Source organism: Eutrigla gurnardus (genome assembly GCF_963514095.1).
Source record: "Eutrigla gurnardus genome assembly, chromosome: 14".
In the NCBI taxonomy this organism is placed as follows: domain Eukaryota; kingdom Metazoa; phylum Chordata; class Actinopteri; order Perciformes; family Triglidae; genus Eutrigla; species Eutrigla gurnardus.
The window spans coordinates 6,042,287-6,065,973 of NC_139937.1; the positions used below are offsets into that span (position 1 = coordinate 6,042,287).

Here is a 23,687-nt window from a genome sequence, read left to right on the forward strand (position 1 = left end):
AGACTACAATTCATTGGTGAACTGGCAGGCTAACCTGCCCAGGCCATGCATCTAACTTTAATTTTACTTAAAGTCAACGTCCTTCATATGGTGAAATTTAAACACAGACTGATTTTTTAAATACAAAGTTTTGAAAAAAAAAGCCTGCTTTCACATAACAAACGTGTTAAAAATACTCCTATCTAGCTCTATCTAGATCCCATTAACATTCAATCACAAAGCAAAATGATGTTATGGGTCTACATGTGCAGAAAGAACAGGACAGGAAACACACTTGTAAGGCATAACTGCAAAATAAAACTCCACATGGATCGTGGGAGACAATAAAAAATAACCACATTCTGGACATTCAGGTCGTCTGAAAGTATGCCAAATGGTAGTACAGGAGATACAGTATTTGCCAAAGGGCTACATGGCAGTGATTGCGGATAGTGTCTGTTACTAAGCAACGGAAAGCGGAACCGCCCCCAGGACTGTACAGCTCCTGCCTGTCTTCTTTGCAGGAATATGAAGTTACTTGAAACTACTCGACTACTACAACCCCTACACTAATTCCGGGGACCGTTTCTGGAGCCGTCACAAATTAGTTTGCTTGGGAGTGACGGGGGGCTAAAGCATGTCGTTGAAGTAGAGTAATAAAATGTCCGACGACGAAAGTGTGCCTTCTTTGCTCGAGGACGACAGAGTAAAGTTTGTCGAGGGGAAAGTGTGTGGGCTACTGCGACTGCACCGACAAACATGGGATAAGAGTGCTGCTACCGAGGAGTTCCAAACACTTCTCATAAACTTCTTCGAAAGGGAGTCTGTTGTGTTTTTCTCCTCATCGAAAGCAGCCTGCCTGGTTGCTTCCAAAGAGGTATAGTTGTTACGCAATCTCCAACTAGTTAGCTACATTCGTAGATAGCTAATGTTAGCTAGTTAGCCTGTGTACACTTGACTTACCTTTGCAAACTAGCTAAGCTAGGGCTCTTGGTACCAGATGTTGAAATTGATGAATTGATGTAAAGTGTCATATCCGTTTATTATTGTAAATGCAGGTCCCACCTGTTGCTCAAAACAAGCACATCTATGTTCTCAAGAAGAGAGTTGTTCCCGTCAACTCTGAAAACTACAGGGAACTTCTGCTCTTTGGCCTCCTGTCTCCATCACCACTACTGCAGCTGTCCAGTACTGTTGAGCAGGTGATTGTTATACTCGCCATCATATACCTAACCCATAAAAACGCTGTTTTTCTTGTGTTGTATGTGCTGTGTCCTTTCGATTGCTGGATTAATTCATTCTGTGTCTCTTTGCAAGATATGTGTGCCATTGCTGACAAACAACCAAAACCATCAGATGTGGCCAAATCTGATGTCTAAAGACATCGTTCAACATGTGGAGAACATGCGCAGCAAGACATCAGTTGTCCTGGGGCAGGTTTTAGGGAAAAGTGTCCTCCCTATCCCAACTGTGACAGATTGGATGGGAAATTCATACGGCACCTATGGAATGTAAGAAAACGGACATTCTGCCTTTATTTAAAAGGATTTTTATTATTATTATTATACTGTACGTATTAACTAACACACTTTAACAATATTTATTTTACTCTCAGGTGTAATAACTATGACAGGGCATCGGCTCATGCTATTGAGACACACGTCATCAGCTGGACCAATCTGATCCAGAAAATATTAAAGCAGGATTCATCAGACCTGCTTATGACGAGCTGCAATCCAGGGCCCGGTGCAGAGTTGAAGTTTTGGGCTTCCAGGAAGAGCAATATAGAGAACATTTATCATCAGGTATGCTCCCTCCTGAACTGAATCATTTTCATCTCCGTACATTTCACACAGTGTTTGGTACTTTCCCTCCCAGCTTCAGAGTGCCATTGTTCAGAAGATGGTAAAGATGTTAGAGATTATGGATAGCAGCTATCATCCAGCAATCAAGACTCTAATTGGAAATGTATTTGATGGTAAGATTAGCCCACTTCAAAGCCAAAGAATGCATGCTGTGGTTTGCGCCTTGTCAAATGTCTGATGTGATTTCCCCAAAACTTGTTATCTCTGATTATGTTGTTTCATCCTTTTTCAATCAAAAGCGCTTCAAGAAGCACAGGATATTGACCTCCATCTACAGCCACTGCACGCACGACTGTGTCAACTGGAAAAGGAAGGATTTCCTCACTTGGAAATATTCATCCCTGCATTATTTCACACGCTCTTCCTTATCTGGACCAACTGCCAAGCTTATCAAAGACCAGCACGCATCGTAGTGTTACTGCAGGAGCTTTGCAATCTGTTCATTGAGCAGGTAGAGATGCTCATTTCAAACACCTGTGATGATGGAAACATAGATGTTAAATTGGAGTGAATATAGTTAAACAGTGCATGGAATCCTGTCAATGAGGCTTTTCTGGTGCTAGTCAATCAGCATTACTCTGACTTCAGTTATTAGCTGTCTGTATGAACAAATTCACAGGTATAAAATCTCTTTCCCTTTAGGCTTCTACATACCTCCCTGTGGATTTGCTACACCGAGAGGAAATTGAGGAAAGTCAACATATGGTTAAGAGGGTGATAAAAGTCTTTAGATGTTTCAGAGACAGTTACCAGACCCAGAGGGAGAGGTTGGCCAACCATGTGGAACATGCGCCCTGGGATTTCCCATCTGCCATGATTTTTGCACGTTTCAACCAGTTCCTTAATCGTATGCTACAGCTGGAGGTGAGATCGGATTTGTTTTTTTATTTTTTTTATTCAGGTGTCAGAGTAAGGTAGTATTTTTCTGTGGATTTGTTTCCTATTACCATATCCGTTATCTTTGTAGGATTTGTTTGAAGTCATGCTGGACTTTCAGAGGATGGGGAAACTGGAATTTGGAGGAGTAAATGGCAAAACCTACAGTGAGCATGCTGCTCAGATGTACCAAGAGTTCAGAAATCACTGCCAAGCATTGAAGCACTGTGTAAACAGCCCACTTGATTTAAACTCTCAGGTGAAATTCTGTTTATTCATTTTTACGTTTATATTGCTAGATGATTTCCGTGAACAGCTACTGCACATATTCACAATGTTACAGTTTTCCATCATTAAACACTGTTAAATTGTCAACATTCATCAACTCATAAGGATTTTGAAAGTGAGTACAAGGATTTGAAAGTGAGGATTGTCGACCTTGAATGCCGCCTTGCCAGCCTTCTATGCTTGGCCTTTAAGGATTGCTCAGGACTGGAATCAGCATTTAAAGTAAGCAAAACCTGATGATGGTGATGACAGTATTGATAATGTGATTTGCAATTGACAGACCTATCAAATGGGACACCAACATCTTTGTTTTTTGTCCCTTAGCTGCTAACTATTATTGGACCCTTCCTGGAGAGAAGACAAATCCGACAGATATTCAGTCCCAACTTCGTTCTATTGCAGCAACATTTCAGAGAAGAGCTGGAGACCTGTAAATATCTGTTTAAATCCCAGCTCAATCAGGTATTGGAAGTAACATGGAACGCTAGCAACATGTATTCAAAGCACATGCGGTTTAGTCCTTGCAATAACTTTGTTCCATTATTTCTTTGTTTACAGATGGAGAGTGGTCTGACTAAGAACATGACTCACACATCTGGAGCTTTGAAGTGGGCAAAAATGCTCAAAGAACGCATTCAAACGCCATGGGAAAAAATCAGAAAACTCTTTGATATGTCAGTAAAAACTTTGACTATTTCCTATGTATTAGTTACAAAAAATAGCTAGTCAGACAGATGGATAAACAGTTATATAGATTGATCAATACAGTACATAGAATTGTGCCAGGCTTAAAAAAGACAATTTTCTCAAAATATTTCCAGGCCTGCAGGAGGTGGAGAGATGGCGAAGGAGTACGACATGTACATGGAGATGATGAGTCTCGTGGACCAGTATGAGGAGGACATGTACTCTGACTGGTGTAATGGTTTGGAACAGGCCTGCCTGATCAACCTGAACCAGCCTCTTATCTCCCGAAGTACCACGTCTGACCTGATCTCGCTCAACCTCAATCCAAAGGTAATTGATGTAATGTCCCTGCAAACTAGAAAACACATTGCATGTTTTGCAACATTCTCCAATGTAACTATGTATAATAGTTAATTTGATGTCACTCCTTAGCTGACTGAAGTCTTGAAGGATGTGAAGTATATTCAGACTCTTAGTCAGCTCAAGATCCCTGCAGCTGCAATGACAGTTTTTGAGAAGCGTGATATGTTCACAAAGGTAAGAAAAACCATTACACTCACGCACAGCTGTTACACGTGGACTGCGCCTCATTTTTTCTCCACACTTGTATTTCCCAGTATGTAAGCAGTCTGCATCTATTAGTACAATGGTACAACAAGCTAAAGCAGACCGTGCTGGAGGTGGAACTTCCTCTCATCAGAGCTGAGCTGGAGTCCATAGACATACAGTTGACAAGAGCAGAGTCTGACCTGACGTGGCAGGATCTGGACTGCTGGAGCTTCATCAGCACCACCAAAGATCTGGTCCAGGACCTTGAATGCCAGGTCAGTAGAGCCAAAGAAAACTGTGAAGCCATCCAGTCGATGATGAAGGGATGGAGCAAACAGGCCATGTTTTGCAGAAAGGACATCAAGAAAGGCTTGCTCATACAGCTGGAAGACAGGGGAGACCGTGTTAACAAGAAGTACAGCTCCATGAAGAACGACGGAGACTCCATCCATAAGCTGGTACAGGTGGGTGTGGCTGGAAGTATGATAATATTCTTTCTTAAACACAAACAAAATGAAATGGTTGGCATGGGTCCTAAACCTTTTAGTGTGTTGTAGCAATATTTATGTGTTTACAGGTAAATTAAAACATGTTTATTAGTTATTAACTTTCATGATTTGTACTTGCGTTTGGAATGACAGTTTTTATTTACCATCTCCCCGATATTCCAACAATTTCATCAGGAGAATATGGTCCTTTTTCATGCTGACCCTGTCTCAGAAGCATGGCAGTCTTACCTGGAGTATGTGGATGAGATGGTTGTGGAGGGACTCTTCAGCTACATCCGCCACTCTCTTCAGTTCTTTGTGGACAACATGGACTCGTGGCCAAACCAGACACCTCTGTTTGAGGCTCAGTTGATGCTGGGTAGCTCAGGAATGGTTTTCCTCCCCTCGGTGGAGCAAGATGCAGGGGACGGCGTCTATGAGCTGATAGAGGGACTGGTTGGAGACATATTCAAGACTTCTGTGAATATCAACAGAGTGGCTGCTCATCTTACAATGGAGAGTTACCAGGTACTGTAGATTTCATTGTAAAACCCCCAAAAAGTATATTCTGCTACTTTTTTCGAAACTCGTTATAGTGTATTTTTTTCTACAAAGTCATGTAACATAACTCTTACAGGATGTAATGGATGCCATGCTAGATTTGTTGGACCTGAGACAAAAAATAATGGAGCGAGTGGAGAACATCCTCAAGGAAGCAATAAATTACCAGAGAAAGTTTGACTGCTACTCCCATCTCTGGCAAGATGACAGGGCTGGATTTCTCAGCCAGTTTCTCCTGCATGGACATGTATTTACTCCTGAAGAGATGGACGCTCGTGGAGCACATGCACCTCCCGAGAACCCGCCTACAATCGATAACTTCAAAGAACAGGTAGAATGCTTTTTAAAATTTCAACATCTCCAATCACAACAATCACATCTCCAACACATGGCAAGTGTCTTAATTGTCATCTCTGCTCTGTTCTTACAGATAGATTATTATGAAGATCTGTACACTGAGGTTTGCAAGCTTGAAGATTTAAGAGTGTTTAATGGATGGTTTCGGGTGGATATCAAGCTCTTCAAAGTGGGTCTGCTTAACACTATAAAGAAGTGGAGCTGGCTTTTTAAAGAGCATCTCCTGACATATGTCACTAACAGGTATCATTCATTTTTGCATTGCTATTAAAAGCAGACCAAACTTTAAAATCATTGGTTCTGACTGCATATTTTCCCACTCAGTCTTGATGAGCTGCAGAAGTTTGTCCGAGCCACTGTTGAAGGCCTCGGCCAGCCTCTGGCTAAAGGAAACCACCGTGGCTTGGTGGAAGTGATGAGTCACCTGTTGGCTGTCAGAGACAGACAGGCAGCCACAGACAAGATGTTTGAGCCTTTAAGAGACACAATAATCCTACTGGAACAGTATGGAGTGACCATACCAGATCACGTCTATTCCCAACTGGAGGTAAGGAAAGGAGTGGCTGCTCCTATTTTCTGACCTCCGTCAAGTACTAACTAAAATGATATGATAACATATGATAATTTATTCACAAAATCATTTTGTGGCCAACCTTTTGAGAAATCAAAATAACTCTCTTCTAGGAACTTCCTGAGAAATGGAGTGGGGCAAAAAAATTGGTCTTAAAAGTGAGGCACGAGGTGGCACCCTTGCAGAATGCAGAAGTGATGGTTATACGGAGACGATGCATGACATTTGAGGTGACGAGTCACATTTAGCTCTCATTTCTAGATAGATTATATATGCACAGTATGTTACACGGTGAATGCATTGTATACCAAAGTGTGAAGGAACTGTCATTCTTTTAGGTGAAACAAAGGAAATTCAGGGACATGTTCAGTGCAACAGCGCCCTTCAGTTACAATGCAGTGTGTCCCTACATCAGTCTGGAGAAAGTAGGAGTTTAACCATTGTTTGATTAAAACTTTTAAACAACATTGTGTTATCCTGTGCACTTTGGATAACATTTACCATGTTTTTGTTTCTAGTCTGAAAAAGCTGTCCGAGTCATGGAGAAAGAGGTAGCAGAGCTACAGGAGTCCACAAATCTGTTTGATGTTACGATTCCCGACTATAGAGACATCAAGCTCTGTAGACGAGAGATCACAACCCTCAAAGCACTGTGGGACAATGTCGTGTTTGTGCAGGTAAGTAGCTTAATGTATTCTGTGTGGGGAAATACAGCTGAAGGCCTCATCACCCCACTGCAATGTCCTAATAACTCAGTCACTTGACCAGCCTGTCTTCTTGGAGGCTGTCTTTGATAATTTGAATACCCAAAGCTTCTAAATGTCCCCAGTAAGTATCCTCAGCCCATTGCCCCTTCTGCACGCATCTTTATCTACACAGAGCAGTGTGGAAAACTGGACAATGACCAAATGGAGGCAGATAAACGTGGACCAGATGGATGCAGAATTGAGGAGGTTTGCCAAGGTGAGGTCACCAACAGTGCTACCTCACACCAGCGCATCTCTCCTGCTGTCTTGCTGTCATGCACCATTGCCATTTGTAACAGATGCCTCTAATAAGTAATTATGTTTACCTACCTTCTGTTTGTGTAGGACATACGGAAGCTTGACAAAGAGGCTCGTGTTTGGGATGTCTATTCTGGGTTAGACCTTTATGTAAAGAACCTGTTGACTTCACTTCAGGCTGTGAGTCAGCTACAGAACCCGGCCATACGAGAGCGCCACTGGGTGCAGCTAATTAGAACAACGCAGGTGTGGAAATACAAAAAGCAGAAGTCATCCTATAGAGCAATATTTTGCATGGGAAAAAATCTTTGTATCATGACAGTAATTCTTTTGAAATAGACGGACTTCACCGTTACTGACAGCACCACCTTGGAAGACCTCTTGGCTCTGAAGCTCCATTTGTTGGAAGACGAAGTTCGCAACATAGTCGATAAGGCGGTCAAGGAAATGGCCATCGAGAAGGTTCTTCTTCAATTAATAGAATGTGGTCATATTCAACACCATCAATAATGTGTATGATAAAAGGTATAACATTGAACTAGCAGCTAACCTCATGAACATGGTTTATGAGCCTGTTTTCGGCTTTGTGACAGCAATCCAATGGTGTTGGTTATTTAGCAGAATTACTAAAGGGACTCTTGATTGAAAGTAACAGAGATAAATAGATAAATGGTTTTCATTGGACATCGTTAGTCACTATATTAGGTTTCCATAATGTGTTTTCAAATGTGTTATGATTATGCTGTCTGATATTTTTTTATTTCAGGTTGTGACAGAAATAAGTAAAACGTGGGCATCAATGGAACTTTCATATGAAGATCATTACCAAGCCTCTGTGCCACTACTTAAATGTGATGAGGAACTTATTGAAACACTTGAGGATCATCAGGTAAATATTGTTGCTACTGATGCTGATACTAACATTTTATGTGTGACCTTATAGCTTAGAATGTACAATGGCTGTAAAGCGCAAGAACAAGTTCTCAAGATCAGTTGTCTGTGAGAAGCACTGATAGTTAAGTGCTGAATAGAGATGAGAGTGCAGAAAGGGACCGCCCTGTCTGACTGTCTAACAGCACAGCTGAGAGTAGAGAGGTCCCTATTGAGTCCTTAGATTTATAGCTGCTGGAGGACATAGGGCATTGTTGCACCGTGGCGGTCTTTGTACACATCCACCAGATGCATCGGGGGGGTTACAGCCAGCAATTAGAAGTCTTGCCACTTCAGTGCCTAGATCTTTGTGTAAACAGACTTTTTCCCCTCCCCCATTTTTTATGGCACGGCATGTAGATGAGGTTGAATATGCATTGAAATTAAACTGACACATATGAGGTTTAAGGTTATTAAGATATTACTTTAAGTAGTTTGATGTATTTGAGTTTTATATCGGATAAAATATGTTTTAGCTCATGTCTCCATGTCTTAATCCTTAAGGTGCAGCTCCAAGGCATCTTTCAGAGCAAGCATGTTCATCACTTCCTTTTCCAAGTAGTGGAACTACAGAAACGGCTCACTGTGGCTGACTCTGTGCTGATGGTCTGGATGGATGTCCAAAGGACATGGGCCTACCTGGAAAGCATCTTCAAAAGCTGTGACGACATCTGCCAACAGCTGCCTGCAGATGCACACAGATTTCAAACTATAGATGCAGAATTCCAGGTCTGTACTTCTATCCCAGTCATGTAGTTATACAAATTATTATTATTGTTGTCATCATTATAAACATTGAGGTTTTGGTTCTTTCAGGAGTTAATGTTGGACAGTGCTAAGACTAAACATGTCATTGAGGCAACCAACAAACCTCATCTATTTGGGAAGTTAGAGGATCTACAAAGAAGGTTCGTTTTTATTTAATTGCACTTTCATTATACTGTTCAGTTTGTTGAATTGTGCGTATTAATCCCATACTCTTTCTTTTTTCAGGCTGGCACTGTGTGAAAAAGCTCTTGCTGAATACTTGGAGACAAAAAGACGTGCATTTCCCCGATTCTACTTTATGTCCTCAGCAGACTTGTTAGACATCCTCTCCAAAGGGAGTCGCCCCAGAGAGGTACATTTATGTAGCATTTCCCTTTCTTTGTTTTTAGTATTTGTCCAGTGTCAATATTTCACTTCTGTGTCTGTCATGAAAAATGTAATGTCCGAGTGTCTTTTGCAGGTTACTGTCCACCTCTCAAAATTATTTGACAACATGTCAGATCTGGAGTTTGCCAAAAATGAACAGCTTGATAATCCGAAACTTGCAGTGGGCATGTACAGCAAAGAGAGGGAGCATGTCCCATTCCAGACTGAATTTTACTGTCACGGGCCGGTAAGGTTATTTTAAGTTTCAAAGTATTGGAATCACATTTCAGAAACTGAAGAACTTAACTAATGGTAATCATAATTTACATTAGGTGGAGGCGTGGCTTTCTCGTCTGGAGGAGACTATGAAGGAATGTGTGAGGCGTCACCTGTCGGAGGCTGTGTCTGTGTACGAGGACCGGCCGAGAGAGCAGTGGATTCTTGACTTTCCTGCCCAGGTGGCTCTCACTGGATCCCAGATCTGGTGGAGCAATGATATGGAGCTTGTGTTTAAAAGACTGGAGGAAGGATTTGAGACTGCACTAAAAGATTACAACAAGAAACAGGTACGATGTATGCTGAGTAAACCAATATTTAGAGAGTTCAATTAGGCATGCAGCTTGGTTGGCAAGAAATGTGGATAATATTTGCTTTATGTGGCAATAGGCATTGTGAGTTGGACAGGTTGCTGATGGATAAAAATCACTGTGTATTATCTTTCTTATATTTTGAAATAAGAAAAATTGCCTACAAAATCATTCAGTACATTCCCACCACAAATCATGGCGTCAAAATCTCACATGGTACGTCATACATTTTATTACAACCTCAGTCAGTGTAGCAGAATTGTAATATCAATCAGTCAAGTTTTATTTATGAAGCACCGTTCAATTAAATCAAATACAAATGAAAGTGCTTTTCAAATGACTCGCACAAACAAATGTGATGTTATAAAAAAAGAAAAACAAGACACAAATGGAGAGAAGATGAAGAGACTAATGCACACAAAATGAAGTTAAGAAAATAACAACAATACCATACAACACTGAATAAATTGATCGTGGTTAAAAAGTCAAATATAGTCCCTGTTTTCCATAATGACTCGGACTCAGTGACCTGAGCTTGGTTTGGAGGCGCTTGTGTTGGCTATGCAGGCAGTTGTATTATCACTCTTGTCAGATTCATCAGCACTACATAAGGTTAGAATGTCCTTGGTTGCTGTTTGAATAATGTCTCACTCCCTTAAACGCACTGCACTAATTGGATTTGCTGTTGTACAGGACCAGTGACCGATGCAAGACATCAGTGATGTTGTAGTCGAAGCAAAAGACTACTTTTGCTTCTCTTTGTATTTATATAGTGTCTGTGTATGTTATTCTGCATAAATCCAAGTTTTGATGACTAACTGTAGAATACTTAACAGTACAAATGTAACATTTTTGCGTTGGGTTGTTCAATTCAATCTTGTATGTGAATTTAAACTGGCACTCTTTTCTTCTGTCTATTTTCTTCAGCATTGCTTTGAATCATTTTTTCTTCCCTCCTACAGATTTCTCAACTCAACGCGTTGATCGGCATGCTGCTGGGACAGCTGAGCTCAGGCGACAGACAGAAGATCATGACTTTATGCACTATTGATGTCCATGCTAGAGACATCGTTGCCAGCCTCATTGCCCAAAAGGTAATCACGTTTGTATCATCCCATAATCAGCATTTCCTTTTAGTCTGGCATTGTGTTTAGCTTTTCTATGATGGGAATATAATTTACTGAAAAAATCACAACCCATATGGTAACAGCTCAGTTCTCCATTTGCAAACTATATGCAGCAACAAGACAAATATACCTTCTTAAAAAAATTGTTACAATTAAATTAACGCAACAAACCTGAATAGGAACAGTACACTTCCTGACTTTTAAAATTGTGAAAAAACTGTATAGACTCTAGGTTTAAAACAAGACATAATTTTAAACTAGATATGATCATCATATTACCTGCTGCCCTATCTGTTTGACATGTGATCTCTTTTACAAAGTTTAATAGCAGCCACGTGTTCACAGGTCACCACCTCACAGGCCTTCCAGTGGCTTTCCCAGCTCCGGCATTGCTGGTATGAGCAGCAGCATCACTGCTTTGTTAACATCTGTGATGCCCAGTTCCTTTACTCTTACGAGTATCTTGGAAATACACCACGTCTAGTCATCACTCCCCTCACAGACCGGTAACTCTGATGCTCAGTTTTCAGTCTATGCATGTAATGCAAGTTTGCTCCATTCAGCATTTAAATGGCAAATTAATGTCTTTCTGTTTGCTGGTTTCATGGGTTTGTTTAGGTGTTACATCACCTTAACTCAGTCACTGCACCTGACCATGAGTGGAGCCCCGGCTGGCCCCGCTGGAACAGGGAAGACTGAGACCACTAAAGATCTTGGTAGAGCCATTGGCGTCATGGTCTACATCTTCAACTGTTCTGAACAGATGGACTACAAGGTGTGGAAGTCATTCAGCAGACAATTCATAATGAGTCCATGTTGTCAGTTTATGTCTTGATTAGATGTTTCAGAAAACATGTATGTTTTAATGTATGTTTTTCATGTTCAGTCAATTGGCAACATCTACAAGGGTCTGGCCCAGACTGGAGCATGGGGCTGCTTTGATGAGTTCAATCGTATCGCTGTGGACGTTCTGTCAGTGGTAGCAATGCAAGTCAAAACTATACAGGACGCCATCCGCTCTAAAAAGAAAAGGTAGCCGGTTGAAGCTGAAAACACGATGACATTATGCTGTGAAAGTGAAAATGCTTTTAACTCTCTATGAACCCTCAGGTTTCTGTTCTTGGATGAAGATATTGTCTTAAAGCCTTCTGTGGGGATTTTCATCACAATGAATCCTGGCTATGCAGGCAGGACAGAGCTACCCGAGAACCTCAAGGCTCTATTCAGGTGAGAGTGATGCAATTATTTTTATTTTTATTATATAGTGTGCTTTTACTCAGCATGAGGTTTATTGTCTGATGTCTCTGTGTCCTGCTGCAGACCCTGTGCCATGGTGGTGCCTGACACTGAGCTTATTTGTGAGATAATGCTTGTTGCAGAAGGTTTCCGTGGTGCTAAGCTTTTAGCCAGGAAGTTTATCACTCTGTACACTCTCTGCAAAGAACTGCTCTCTAAGCAGGTAGGAGAAAAGCACTTAATAGCACTGTTATTTTTCATAATGTTGGATTAGAACAGAGAGCACCAATAATACATCTTTTCAGCTATACCTTAGGAGCACAGCAATGCATGAAACCATACAATAAATCTTTGCGCTTTGTATGATACGATTTATGGTGAGTGTAAACACAGGAGTACACATCTTTACTGTCTATTCTCATTGTGTATTAGGACCACTATGATTGGGGTTTGCGTGCTGTCAAGTCTGTTCTGGTTGTGGCAGGGGCACTGAGAAGACGAGACAAGAGTAGACCAGAGGATCAGGTGATTACACGTGTTATCTCACAGCCACAAGAGGAAAACTCCATCATCTAAGTGCCCTTTCCTTCACAGGTGCTGATGCGTGCGCTGAGGGACTTCAACATGCCTAAAATTGTCACTGAGGATGTACCTGTCTTCTTGGGACTGCTGGGAGATCTGTTCCCAGGCCTAGAGGTGGAGAGAGAGAGAGACTGTGAATTTGAAAAGGCCGTCCGAAAGACCACGGTGGAGCTCCGACTCCAACCTGAGGAGACATTTATCCTTAAGGTTTGACATGATATGGTGTATGGTCAGTGCTTAAAAAATAATGAAGTGATCTATTTCTAACATTTATTTTGTCAGGTGGTGCAGTTGGAGGAACTCATGGCAGTGCGTCATTCTGTCTTTGTTATTGGAAATGCTGGGACTGGGAAAAGCCAGGTTACATTTTATTCCCTTACCAACTGTAAAAAGTAAATGCTGGGTTTGTTTTGGTAAGTTACATCAAAGGCATATCAAATATTATAGATGTTTAATGTTCCACAGATATTGCGAGTTCTCCATAAAACCTATGCAAACTTGAAGAGGAAGCCTGTATGGAATGACCTCAATCCAAAGGCAGTAGACAGAGATGAATTGTTTGGCTTCATCCATCACGCAACTCGAGAGTGGAAAGATGGTAAACAGAGCTGGTTTTAAATGAGAATAACAAAGTGTAATACACACAAAGCCATTGCTAACTCATATCCAAACAGTGCCAATACTTTGTAATCTAAGTTTTTGTTTGTGGTCCTCAATCTCTGTGTAAGGTTTGCTTTCATCATTGATGCGAGAGCAAGCAAACATCTCCCACATAGGACCTAAGTGGATTGTGTTGGATGGAGACATTGATCCGATGTGGATTGAATCACTCAACACAGTGATGGATGACAACAAGGTACCTCCCTCATGTTCACTCATACACTATTGTACAACACATAGCAACCAAGGTGGTATAGGTAGAAAAAGATGTTTCTTTCCCCCTCCTTCAGCAATCACTTCCTGGAGTGTGAGTACTTGGAGGTCATTTTCTCCAGCGATGAATCATGTCACAGTGATCTTGCGCCTTTGAAATATTCCAAAGCACATCTGTCAAACCTGATGAGATATAAAGGTGTTTTCCTTACCGTTTGGGCAGAGTCTTGTCTGTCATATTGACAATGCAAATGTTACGATATTAGGAAACCGCAATGCTTCGTAACATCTTCCAGGTGCTGACACTGGCCAGCAATGAACGTGTTCCAGTCACTTCATCCATGAGACTAGTGTTTGAAATCAGTCACCTAAGGACAGCCACTCCTGCTACTGTGTCCAGAGCAGGCATTCTTTATGTCAACCAACAGGACCTGGGCTGGAACCCGTGAGTCACACAGTTTGTGTTCACATAATAACATGTTTGAGGTTTTCAATGCAATGCTGTTTTTGTATTATCTTGTATTATCAGATCAGCACATCAATACAAAATGATTGCTTCTTGCTAAGGTACGTTGCCAGCTGGATTGACCAACGAGAACGCCAGACAGAAAGGGCCCACCTCACCATACTGTTCGAAAAGTATGTTCCTCGTTGTCTAGAACAGATGAGAAACACCTTCAAGACCATCACTCCTATCCCAGAAAACTCTATGGTGCAGGTACACAACACACAAGACTCGTTAGAATATATTTCTTCCTTTATTTCTTTACTATGCAGCCAACAAATCAGAATTAAATTATTATTTTCTTTTTTTTCCAGACACTCTGCACTTTGCTTGACTGCCTCCTAACACCAGAAAATATCCCATCTGACTCTCCATGTGACCTCTATGAGACTTACTTCACATTTGCCTGCATCTGGGCTTTTGGTGGGGCACTGTATCAAGATCAGGTATTACTTTGGTTGAGTATGGCATAACGATTCTAATTTCATATGAGCTTGTATACAGAGATGATTAGGGCAATTTTGGTGCATGGATCTTGACATGACAAGAACACACTCTGTAGAAGTGTCCTAATAAAGCTTCACTTTTATTTCTTGGCTGCTCAAAGCTCAAGAGCTGTTCATACTCGACAGTTTTTCATAGTGAAACGTGTAACTGGCTTTAGGTTGGAGGCAACATCAAGGACTTTTTATGTGTTCGTTTGATAATATTCCTGGTAATAATCCACTTAGTTTTCACTTATTGTTTATTACTTGATTTGTCGTTGTACTTCTGTCTGGAAGATATAAATATAGAGCGACGCACAAAATAGTGTTATTTGCTGACAGACATGTCAGAACATATCTCCAAGAATAATATAACCTTAAGTGTCAATGATTTAGAGTCATGATGGGGTTGTTCATTGAAATTATGTGAAATGTATGACATTATAGCCTCAATGATTTGTCCAGCTCTATGATTACCGGGTGGAATTCAGTCAGTGGTGGACCAAAGAAATGAAGACGGTGAAGCTGCCAGCGCTGGGGACCGTGTTTGACTACTACCTTGACCCTCAAACCAGAAAGTTCCTGCCCTGGAGTGATACTGTGCCTCCGTTTGAAATGGAAACTTGTACACTACTACAGGTATATAACAGGAATATATAAGCTGCTATGTGAGAGTAGAACCCTTCATGAAACTCCAGAAACATGGACTTTTCAAGCTTTAATAATCACATACATGATCACAAGTAACCTTAAAGAAAAATAACCAAAAATGAACAATAGTCATATTAAAAATGAATGTTTGCCTCAGTGAACATAATAAGAGAGGGTAAAGTCCAACCATGAGGTTATGGCAGGGGTGCTACAATGGATGATAGGCTTTCCACTGTGTCTGATTACCATCTACTACACCCCATACCAGACTGTGTGGGGGTGAAGGCATGAGCAACAAGGCTTGAGCTATCACCCACGCGCTATTGTCTTTCTTTATGCTCCTGCGTACAGCTGTGAATGCTCCAAAGGCTCTTGCTGAGCCATAATTAGTGGGGTTTTGTTCTGAGCAAATGATGCTATTATGACAGAATAGTTGTGGTGTACTGGGGAAATACAAGAAATTATAAATCACATACTATTCACTGAACACATGTCTGTCAATAAATCACACTCAAAGAAAGCCATAATAACTATGTATGTTTCTGCTCCCTGTCTTCCTGCTGTTTCTATGATTGCAGGCTGTTCTGGTACACACAGCAGAGACTGTGCGTCTTCGCTACTTCATGGACTTGTTGCTGGAGAGGAGACAGCCAGTGATGCTTGTGGGGAATGCTGGAGTGGGAAAGACTGCACTTGTCAAGAATAAGTTTGACTGTCTGCCAGAGAGTTACATGACAACAAAAGTACCCTTCAACTACTACACTACCTCCCTCATGCTGCAGGGTGAGTGAGGTTTTCTGATTGTTCTGTACTGACTGGCACATCAAGTAAACTGTAGCACCATCTGCTGGCAATGCTCTGATTTAAAAAAGAATGGAGGGCGAGAGAAATTACTGTCTCGTATTATTGCTGTCATAACTGTAGGCATATGACAACCTCACATTTCCAAAATCAATCAGGGGTGCTTTTAAAAATATATAGTTTGCCTCGTATTTGCATGGCTATCTGTATTTTGGTTTATGTATTGTGTTTGTGGATTTGTGACAAGTCACTGCTTTCTCTTTTAGTGATTCTTGAGCGACAGTTAGAGAAAAGAGCAGGTAGAAGCTACTCCCCTGTAGGCAACAGAAGGATGGTCTACTTTATAGATGATATCAACATGCCAGCTGTCGACGCTTATGGAACAGTGCAGCCTCACGCACTAATACGTCAGCATCTGGATTATGGGCACTGGTGAGAAGACCCACACACTTACTACCAGGTTTTCAGTTGTGCGTTTGAGTCTTATGCCACCGCGTGAAACATTTAGCCAAACGATGGTGTATTCTGATGATTATACCAAGACGTCTTTTCTTGCTCTTTGTAGGTATGACAGACAGAAACTGAGCCTAAAGGAAATACACAACACGCAGTATGTTGCCTGTATGAATCCAACTGCTGGGAGCTTCACTATCAATCCCAGACTACAAGTATGTTTTCCACTTAAATTGGCCTTATGTTGGATTGGAGGAAGCGTTTGTACCATCCATCCATCCATCCATTTTCTACCGCTTATCCAGTATTCAGGGTCGCGGGGGGGCTGGAGCCGATCCCAGCTGTCATTGGGTGAAGGCGGGGTACACCCTGGACAGGACGCCAGTCTATCGCAGGGCCGACATGTAGAGACAAACAACCATTCACACTCACATTCACACCTACGGGCAATTTAGAGTCACCAATTTACCTATCCCCATCCTGCATGTCTTTGGACTGTGGGAGGAAGCCGGAGAACCCGGAGAGAACCCACGCTTACACGGGGAGAACATGCAAAGTCCACACAGAAGGAACCCGGGCCGACCCGGGGATCGAACCCGGGACCCTCTTGCTGTGAGGCGAGAGTGCTAACCACTACACCACCGTGCAGCCCGCGTTTGTACCAGCGTTATTTATTTTCCAGTAGAAACGTTCAAGGTTTTTGGTATAGTTTTAAATAATTATAAATGAATGTATGTGTGAATTGGTTTGCAGAATTTAAATTTAAAGCTCCCTTTCGCATAGGCACAGTTTATTAATTAAATATGCTGCCAAGAAGCTTTAGTCAATTGTTTTTTATAATGAATCTTCATCTGCAGAAACTCAGACACCCATTGCACTTACTTGTTTGCAGAGAAAATTATTAGCATGAAGAAGAAGCAGCAATTACAAATTCACTGCTAGTGATGTATTAGAAAGATTTTGGGGGTGATATTTAAGCCATCCCCAAACTAGCAGTTATAAATAATTAAAAGTATACCCTGCTATACGTGTTCTGAAATTGTGTCATGCCTATTCTCTACAGAGACATTTCTCAGTGTTCACAGTGAACTATCCTTCGTCTGAGGCTCAGATGTCAATCTACAGTCAGATCCTGTGTGGCCACCTGAAACAGCAGCTCTTCAGTCCACTGGTTCAGAGGAGCGCTGTAGCTGTGGTCCAAGCTGCCATAGCTCTTCATCAAAAGATGGTTCACAGCTTTCTGCCCACAGCCATCAAATTCCACTACACATTTAATTTACGAAACTTGTCTGATGTCTTTCAGGTAGTACTGATATGAGCACTTTTTTGCATTTGGAGTTTGGAATGAACAGTGAAGTAATATGATTATATGTATTATTCAGGGCATCCTCTTCGCTGGGCCTGACTGTGTGGAAGAGACATCTGACTTGGCACTGTTGTGGCTTCACGAGTCATGTAGAGTGTACTCTGACAGACTGGTGGATGACAAGGACCTGCAGCTCTTCCGGAAGCTCCAGATGGAGACTTTGCATGAGTGCTTTGAGGTATAATACTGATAAAAACGGGTTGTTCTTTATCTGAAGATAATATAAGTGACCGTAAGATTTCAAAATGTATTATGCTTATCCTCTTCCAGGGAGTGGAGGACAGAATGGTGACTAAGCAGCCCCTTCTCTACTGTCACTTTGCCAATATGGGCAATGAAGCTTCCTATGCTCCTATTAGAGACTGGGCTACACTCAGGTCTGTCCTCACTGATGCACTGGAGAGCTACAATGAACTCAATGCAGCCATGAATCTGGTGTTGTTTGAAGATGCTATGCAACATGTGTAAGTATAGCTAGTTTGCATAATATTTTAATAATTACAGGGATCATAGTGCATAAATGATTTCCTTTGATAATGTTCCTGTAGCAATAAGACATGAAACAAAAGCATATAAACCACATTAAAGTAGTAAGAAAAGAAAAGTGCATAAGAAATGTAATTACAGGTAAAGATTGTCGTTAAATGCAGAAAGAGGCGCTAATATAGTATGAGTTAATAGCATTATGTCAAAGCTGATGTGGAGACGACACAGTTTGTATAGATTTTTAATATTTTTAATATTTGATTGGATAGCGTTTCATGGCATAACAGAGATTGTGTTTGTTATCAGCTGTCGCATCAGTCGTATCCTGGAGTTGCCATGGGGTCATGGCTTACTGGTCGGGGTCGGGGGCAGTGGGAAGCAGAGCCTGACTCGTCTGGCTGCCTACATATCCTCTGTGGAAGTCTTCCAAATCTCTCTGAGTAAGGATTATAGCACCCAGGACCTCAAGGTAAATATTGATGTACTTAATAGGTTGCAGCTATACAGAACATCAAGTGCAGAATCACGTCATAAAAGATGCTTTTATGAAAATGTATAAGCTTAACGTGACCTGCTTGTACTTAGAATCCTTCACAATTCACTGAAATCAAGGTTTGTTAAAACAATCCCTAGATCAATGATCCGTCTGGCTGCATGCAGGATATTGATGTAATTCATTTTTATTCAGCTTCCCCACTGACCCGGGAAATACTTGTCAGATACTATTTTAAGCCACTGAGAAATGTTTCAATATCTCATTGCTGATGCAAATTGGTCAATTTAATCATTTAATAGCCTCTTAAAAAATCAAGGCGTTATCATGGGACTTTGTTCGGGATGTTGATTTAAAATTTTGTAATAGACTCTTTATCATTGTGAATATTATACAGTTGGGGGTCCATTTATGGCATGCACTGTTTAATACGAGGGTGTATTATGAATTTAGGATAGTCACAGCCCTAGGAAAGAAGCTGCTCTGAAGTCTGGTGTTACAGCAGCTGATATTACTGTATCTCCTGCCAGATGGCTGCCGGGTTAACAGGCTGTTGCTGGGATGGGTTTTGTCTTTAATATCCTTTGAGCTCTTTGTAGTTACTGATGCTCAGTAGATGGGTACCAATGATGGATTTATTCACCCGCTGTCGAGCCCTCCTTGTCCTGGGCCCTGCACATTCCATGGCATTTTGTTATGTTTCCAGTAATTTCTATTGCTCCTCTGTAAAAGTTAACAAGAATCTCTTACAGGAATTTTGCCCTCTTAAGTTTCTTCAAGAAATACAGCTGTTTTTGAGTTTTTTTCACGGGGGTAGAGATGTGTGATGACCATGTCAGGCTGTTTCTGATGCTGATTCCTAGGAGTTTTAAACTGTTCAGTTGCTCCTTCCCAGCGCCACTAATGTAGAGAGGGGTGGTAGTCTTCTTCGCCTCCTTTTTCCTAAAATCCACATGCAGCTCCTTGGTTTTACTGACATTGAGCAGTAGGTTGTTCTCTGAGCAGAACTCTGCAAGATTATGGATTTCCAACAGAGTTCTCTTCATGTCTTCGTTTTATTTAGAGGGATCTGGCAGGCTTGTTTCTAAGGACTGGAGTGAAGAACCAGCGTGTGGCTCTACTCATTACTGATGCACAGATACCTGATGAGCGGTTTCTGGTCATTATTAATGACTTACTGGCATCAGGTCAGACCGAAACTCTGTTTTAGCTGTGTCTGCTTATTGTCATCATAGAATTTTCTTCATGAATGTACATCATCAATTATAAAACTTGTACAGTCTTTGAAAGCATTCTGAAAATATGACATTGCATGAAGAGAGAGAGAATATTGATCATGAGAGCATGTCAGACTATGATTTGATTGTACCTTCCCCTCCAGGAGAAATCCCTGAGTTGTTCAGTGAGGAGGAGATGGAAGGCATTGTGTCCGGTGTGAGAGCTGAGGTCCGAGCCCTCGGACTGCTGGACAGCAGGGAGAACTGCTGGAGATTCTTCACTCAACGAGTTCGACTACAGCTCACGGTCTTTCAAATCTTCCCTCTAAAGAAATCATTTTTCACCAGTGCTTCTAGCCTTATCTGCCCAATGAAACTTATTGATGTATAATTGCACATTACTTTTATATATACCTTTTCATTTATTTATTTATTTACAAAAGTGGAGGACACATAAAATGAACAATGTTGTACTTGATCATTTTGATTGCAATTGAATGTGCCTTTACAGCCAACATGCACAACAACAAATAAATGAGAAAATCTTGAACATACTCCGTATATTGTTTGTGCTACAAAATTAAAAGCACAGCTGCTATGTTGTGTTATTAAATATGTTTAACAGGCTGAATAAACAGAGCCAGACAAACTGGGGGGTTAAAAGGAAGGACATTCTTGTCTCAGTACACATGTAAGCCATCCAGTTCATCTTTGCGCCAGGGCTTCTGGTAGCGTCACCGTCTGCTCCATCCAACTGGGAATGTGGCTGCCTGTCCTCATGCCAAGGCGATGAAGTGGGGGCGCAGAAGGCTGCCAGTTATGGGTTTCCCTTTTGGATGCATCTGTTACACGGATGACCCGTGTTGATTTTCCTCACACTCAGCGTTATATCTTGTCATGCTCAACTATGAGGATGCTTGTTTGTGTGTATCTGCTTGGGTGACTCTTTGTCTCTCTGCTTGTTTCTTTTAAGGTGGTACTGTGTTTGTCTCCTGTGGGCAGCGCCCTTTATGTCCGTGCTCGTCGATTCCCTGCCCTCGTACAATACACCACCATTGACTGGTTCCATCCTTGGACCCCAGAAGCTCTGCAGTCGGTCAGCTACAGGTTCATCCAGGAGATTGAACACATTGAGGTCAGGCCTTTGAACCCGAGTGCTCCCTGCTTTCCACAGCGCATGTGTGAACTATGTAATATCATTGCAAATGGCAGTATTAGCTGTCAGAGATGCATTTAGTGTTGTGACATACAGCACATTATCTTCCCTGGGTTTGCTATGTACCTCCTCATTCCAGACTGAGTTAGACTTTAATGAACACCTCCTAATTACAACAGTGCAGCTGGATTAACTTTACCGTAGATCCCTCATCATTAGTTCTCTGCAGAGGTACTGACAAATTGCTGAACACATGCCTGGAGACTGACAGTGAGTACAGGCATATCATTGTTTTCCATCATAGCAGTGGAACGATCACAACCCATGATCATTTATGTTAATGAGAGAAGAGTGATTAAGCACATAACGACCCTCTGAGGAGGCACAGCTGTCACAACCAGGAAGCGTCATCACATATGTGAACATGTGCCAAACTATTGTTTTCCTGTGTGTGTGTGTGTGTGTGTGTGTGTGTGTGTGTGTGTGTGTGTGTGTGTGTGTGTGTGTGTGTGTGTGTGTGTGTGTGTGTGTGTGTCTTCTGTAGCTGTAGGTCTTAAGAAGCTGTGGTATTTTTAGAGCAGTACATTAGTAGAGGCAAGCAGTACATAAGTACTTCAGCTCTAATATTCTTAGATGTAGGAGGTGGATTTGCGCAACGGTGGTAGCAGATTTAGTAGACCAGTTTCTGAGCATAAGTGCAGTAGTTGGAGTTTCAACGGTTAATGGATTTGTCGATTGGGAGAAAATGAAATTTTAAAAATCAAGTAATAATTTGTCATTTTTAAAGCAAAAATATTTCCACCGTCATATTTAATTCTAAATGGAATATCTTTGGAATTGTTGGTCATACAAAACAAGACACATAAAGACCCTACCATGTGCATTTTTTTTACAATTTTCTTTTATAGACCAAGTGCTTAATCGAGAAAATAACCAGCAGATAAATCAATATAAAAAGAAAAGAAAAATAATTATATCATTATAAATCATTAAGAAAATAATCTTGTTGAACCCCTTGTAGTAGTATGTTATACTAATATAAAAAAAGGTATTCGGAGGAGAGCTTTATAATTTCCTTTTTGTGAATGCAGAAAGGACTTTTAATTCAAAATATTTTGAAAAGTTTAAATAAAATAACATATGTGACATTGTTGTATATTTAAAGTCATTAACGATTATTTATCTTCTTAAAGAGACTGGGAAACAAGAAATAATCATTTATTTAAAGTTAGGAATGCAGAACCCATTAATAGTTTTTACACAGGGCAGATCTCAGAACTTCTTTCGCATCTCAACTGCATTATGTCAGATCTTAATTAATAATGATTTTTCCAACTGGCTCCATGATCATTAACAATGGCTTTTTGTGAGTTATGGTTAGGTTTGATCATTGTATTGTCTGCTCATTTGTTTTTGCTTTAATTGATCGCTAACTGTATGATTTATAGAGGCTCTGTGTCATTGAGCACCATATGATGAATACCTTGTTGGGATGGAGTACAACAGCCGCTGCAGACAGTGTTTAGAAAGTTGGAGGACATCGGAGATAATGTAAACAGTGTGCATGTTTTACAAGCTGCATGTCAGTGGTCTAAACACATTATTTTCACAGAGGCTTCAAAGCCTAATCATTCCTGCTAGCTGCACCTAAATTTCAGATTGAGTAAGTCAGGGCCGGCCAAGTAAAATGGCAAAACTTGTAGATGAATTCAAAATTTATGAAGATAATATTTCAGTCCCCATCAGGTTGGGGATGTTAAACTCCACTCAATTCAGCTCACCCTGTTCTCCCCTCTCCCCCCTTGTCTGCTTATTTTTACAGCCTGCCGTCCAGGAATCCATCAGTCTTTTCATGGCCTACGTTCACACCAGTGTCAACCAGGCAAGTGAAAAATACCAGCGCAATGAGAAGAGGTACAATTACACCACCCCCAAGAGCTTTCTCCAGCAAATCACCCTGTACAGAAACCTTCTGGGGAAGAGCCGGGCTCAGCTCCAGCACAAGATGAACCGGCTTGACAACGGCCTTAAAAAACTCCAAACCACTGCCATTCAGGTACTCATCTTTATTTTATACCGGTGGGTTTTAGGAACACGGTCAATGTAGTAAAATTAGGAAAAGTACTAGTCTTTTGATTTAAACAGTGTGGGTTTTGACATTAAGTATGCTACACATTGAGGTATGTGTAATAAATGTTCTCTATTTAAGGTTGACGATCTAAAAGCTAAATTGGCAGCCCAAGAAGCTGAGCTGAACTTTAAAAACCAGAATATTGAGGCTCTTATTTCAAAGATCGGATTGCAGACTGAGAGGGTTAGCAGCAAGAGAGAGGCTGCTGATGTCGAGGCACAAAAGGTGATATTTCCTGTCGCACATTGG

The 23,687-nt window shown here is 41.2% G+C and overlaps 1 protein-coding gene across 1 annotated transcript in view; it reads left to right on the forward strand.

Moving 5' to 3' along the window:
- Positions 1-640: 640 nt before the first annotated feature.
- The window catches only part of LOC311024188 (dynein axonemal heavy chain 11), a gene marked incomplete at its 5' end in the record, with an annotated part of 37,595 nt that continues 14,548 nt past the window's right edge, over positions 641-23,687 (forward strand). Inside the window, 57 exons of the mRNA XM_084026488.1 lie at positions 641-856; positions 1,038-1,181; positions 1,297-1,490; positions 1,595-1,784; positions 1,858-1,957; positions 2,084-2,295; positions 2,487-2,708; positions 2,812-2,979; positions 3,114-3,230; positions 3,333-3,470; positions 3,573-3,682; positions 3,830-4,025; positions 4,128-4,232; positions 4,313-4,708; positions 4,928-5,260; positions 5,370-5,624; positions 5,724-5,893; positions 5,975-6,197; positions 6,335-6,451; positions 6,560-6,646; positions 6,740-6,898; positions 7,101-7,184; positions 7,313-7,471; positions 7,565-7,687; positions 7,992-8,114; positions 8,660-8,884; positions 8,972-9,063; positions 9,149-9,275; positions 9,384-9,536; positions 9,622-9,855; positions 10,839-10,970; positions 11,349-11,509; positions 11,622-11,778; positions 11,890-12,035; positions 12,114-12,230; positions 12,324-12,462; positions 12,672-12,764; positions 12,834-13,028; positions 13,104-13,181; positions 13,287-13,419; positions 13,550-13,677; positions 13,991-14,139; positions 14,262-14,412; positions 14,514-14,645; positions 15,150-15,323; positions 15,914-16,118; positions 16,403-16,568; positions 16,702-16,804; positions 17,653-17,892; positions 17,972-18,133; positions 18,226-18,419; positions 18,748-18,910; positions 19,998-20,121; positions 20,316-20,458; positions 21,125-21,286; positions 23,130-23,363; positions 23,517-23,663. Coding sequence (XP_083882614.1) covers positions 641-856; positions 1,038-1,181; positions 1,297-1,490; positions 1,595-1,784; positions 1,858-1,957; positions 2,084-2,295; positions 2,487-2,708; positions 2,812-2,979; positions 3,114-3,230; positions 3,333-3,470; positions 3,573-3,682; positions 3,830-4,025; positions 4,128-4,232; positions 4,313-4,708; positions 4,928-5,260; positions 5,370-5,624; positions 5,724-5,893; positions 5,975-6,197; positions 6,335-6,451; positions 6,560-6,646; positions 6,740-6,898; positions 7,101-7,184; positions 7,313-7,471; positions 7,565-7,687; positions 7,992-8,114; positions 8,660-8,884; positions 8,972-9,063; positions 9,149-9,275; positions 9,384-9,536; positions 9,622-9,855; positions 10,839-10,970; positions 11,349-11,509; positions 11,622-11,778; positions 11,890-12,035; positions 12,114-12,230; positions 12,324-12,462; positions 12,672-12,764; positions 12,834-13,028; positions 13,104-13,181; positions 13,287-13,419; positions 13,550-13,677; positions 13,991-14,139; positions 14,262-14,412; positions 14,514-14,645; positions 15,150-15,323; positions 15,914-16,118; positions 16,403-16,568; positions 16,702-16,804; positions 17,653-17,892; positions 17,972-18,133; positions 18,226-18,419; positions 18,748-18,910; positions 19,998-20,121; positions 20,316-20,458; positions 21,125-21,286; positions 23,130-23,363; positions 23,517-23,663 — 9,300 coding nt within the window. The remainder of the gene's footprint in view (positions 857-1,037; positions 1,182-1,296; positions 1,491-1,594; positions 1,785-1,857; positions 1,958-2,083; positions 2,296-2,486; positions 2,709-2,811; positions 2,980-3,113; positions 3,231-3,332; positions 3,471-3,572; positions 3,683-3,829; positions 4,026-4,127; positions 4,233-4,312; positions 4,709-4,927; positions 5,261-5,369; positions 5,625-5,723; positions 5,894-5,974; positions 6,198-6,334; positions 6,452-6,559; positions 6,647-6,739; positions 6,899-7,100; positions 7,185-7,312; positions 7,472-7,564; positions 7,688-7,991; positions 8,115-8,659; positions 8,885-8,971; positions 9,064-9,148; positions 9,276-9,383; positions 9,537-9,621; positions 9,856-10,838; positions 10,971-11,348; positions 11,510-11,621; positions 11,779-11,889; positions 12,036-12,113; positions 12,231-12,323; positions 12,463-12,671; positions 12,765-12,833; positions 13,029-13,103; positions 13,182-13,286; positions 13,420-13,549; positions 13,678-13,990; positions 14,140-14,261; positions 14,413-14,513; positions 14,646-15,149; positions 15,324-15,913; positions 16,119-16,402; positions 16,569-16,701; positions 16,805-17,652; positions 17,893-17,971; positions 18,134-18,225; positions 18,420-18,747; positions 18,911-19,997; positions 20,122-20,315; positions 20,459-21,124; positions 21,287-23,129; positions 23,364-23,516; positions 23,664-23,687) is intronic.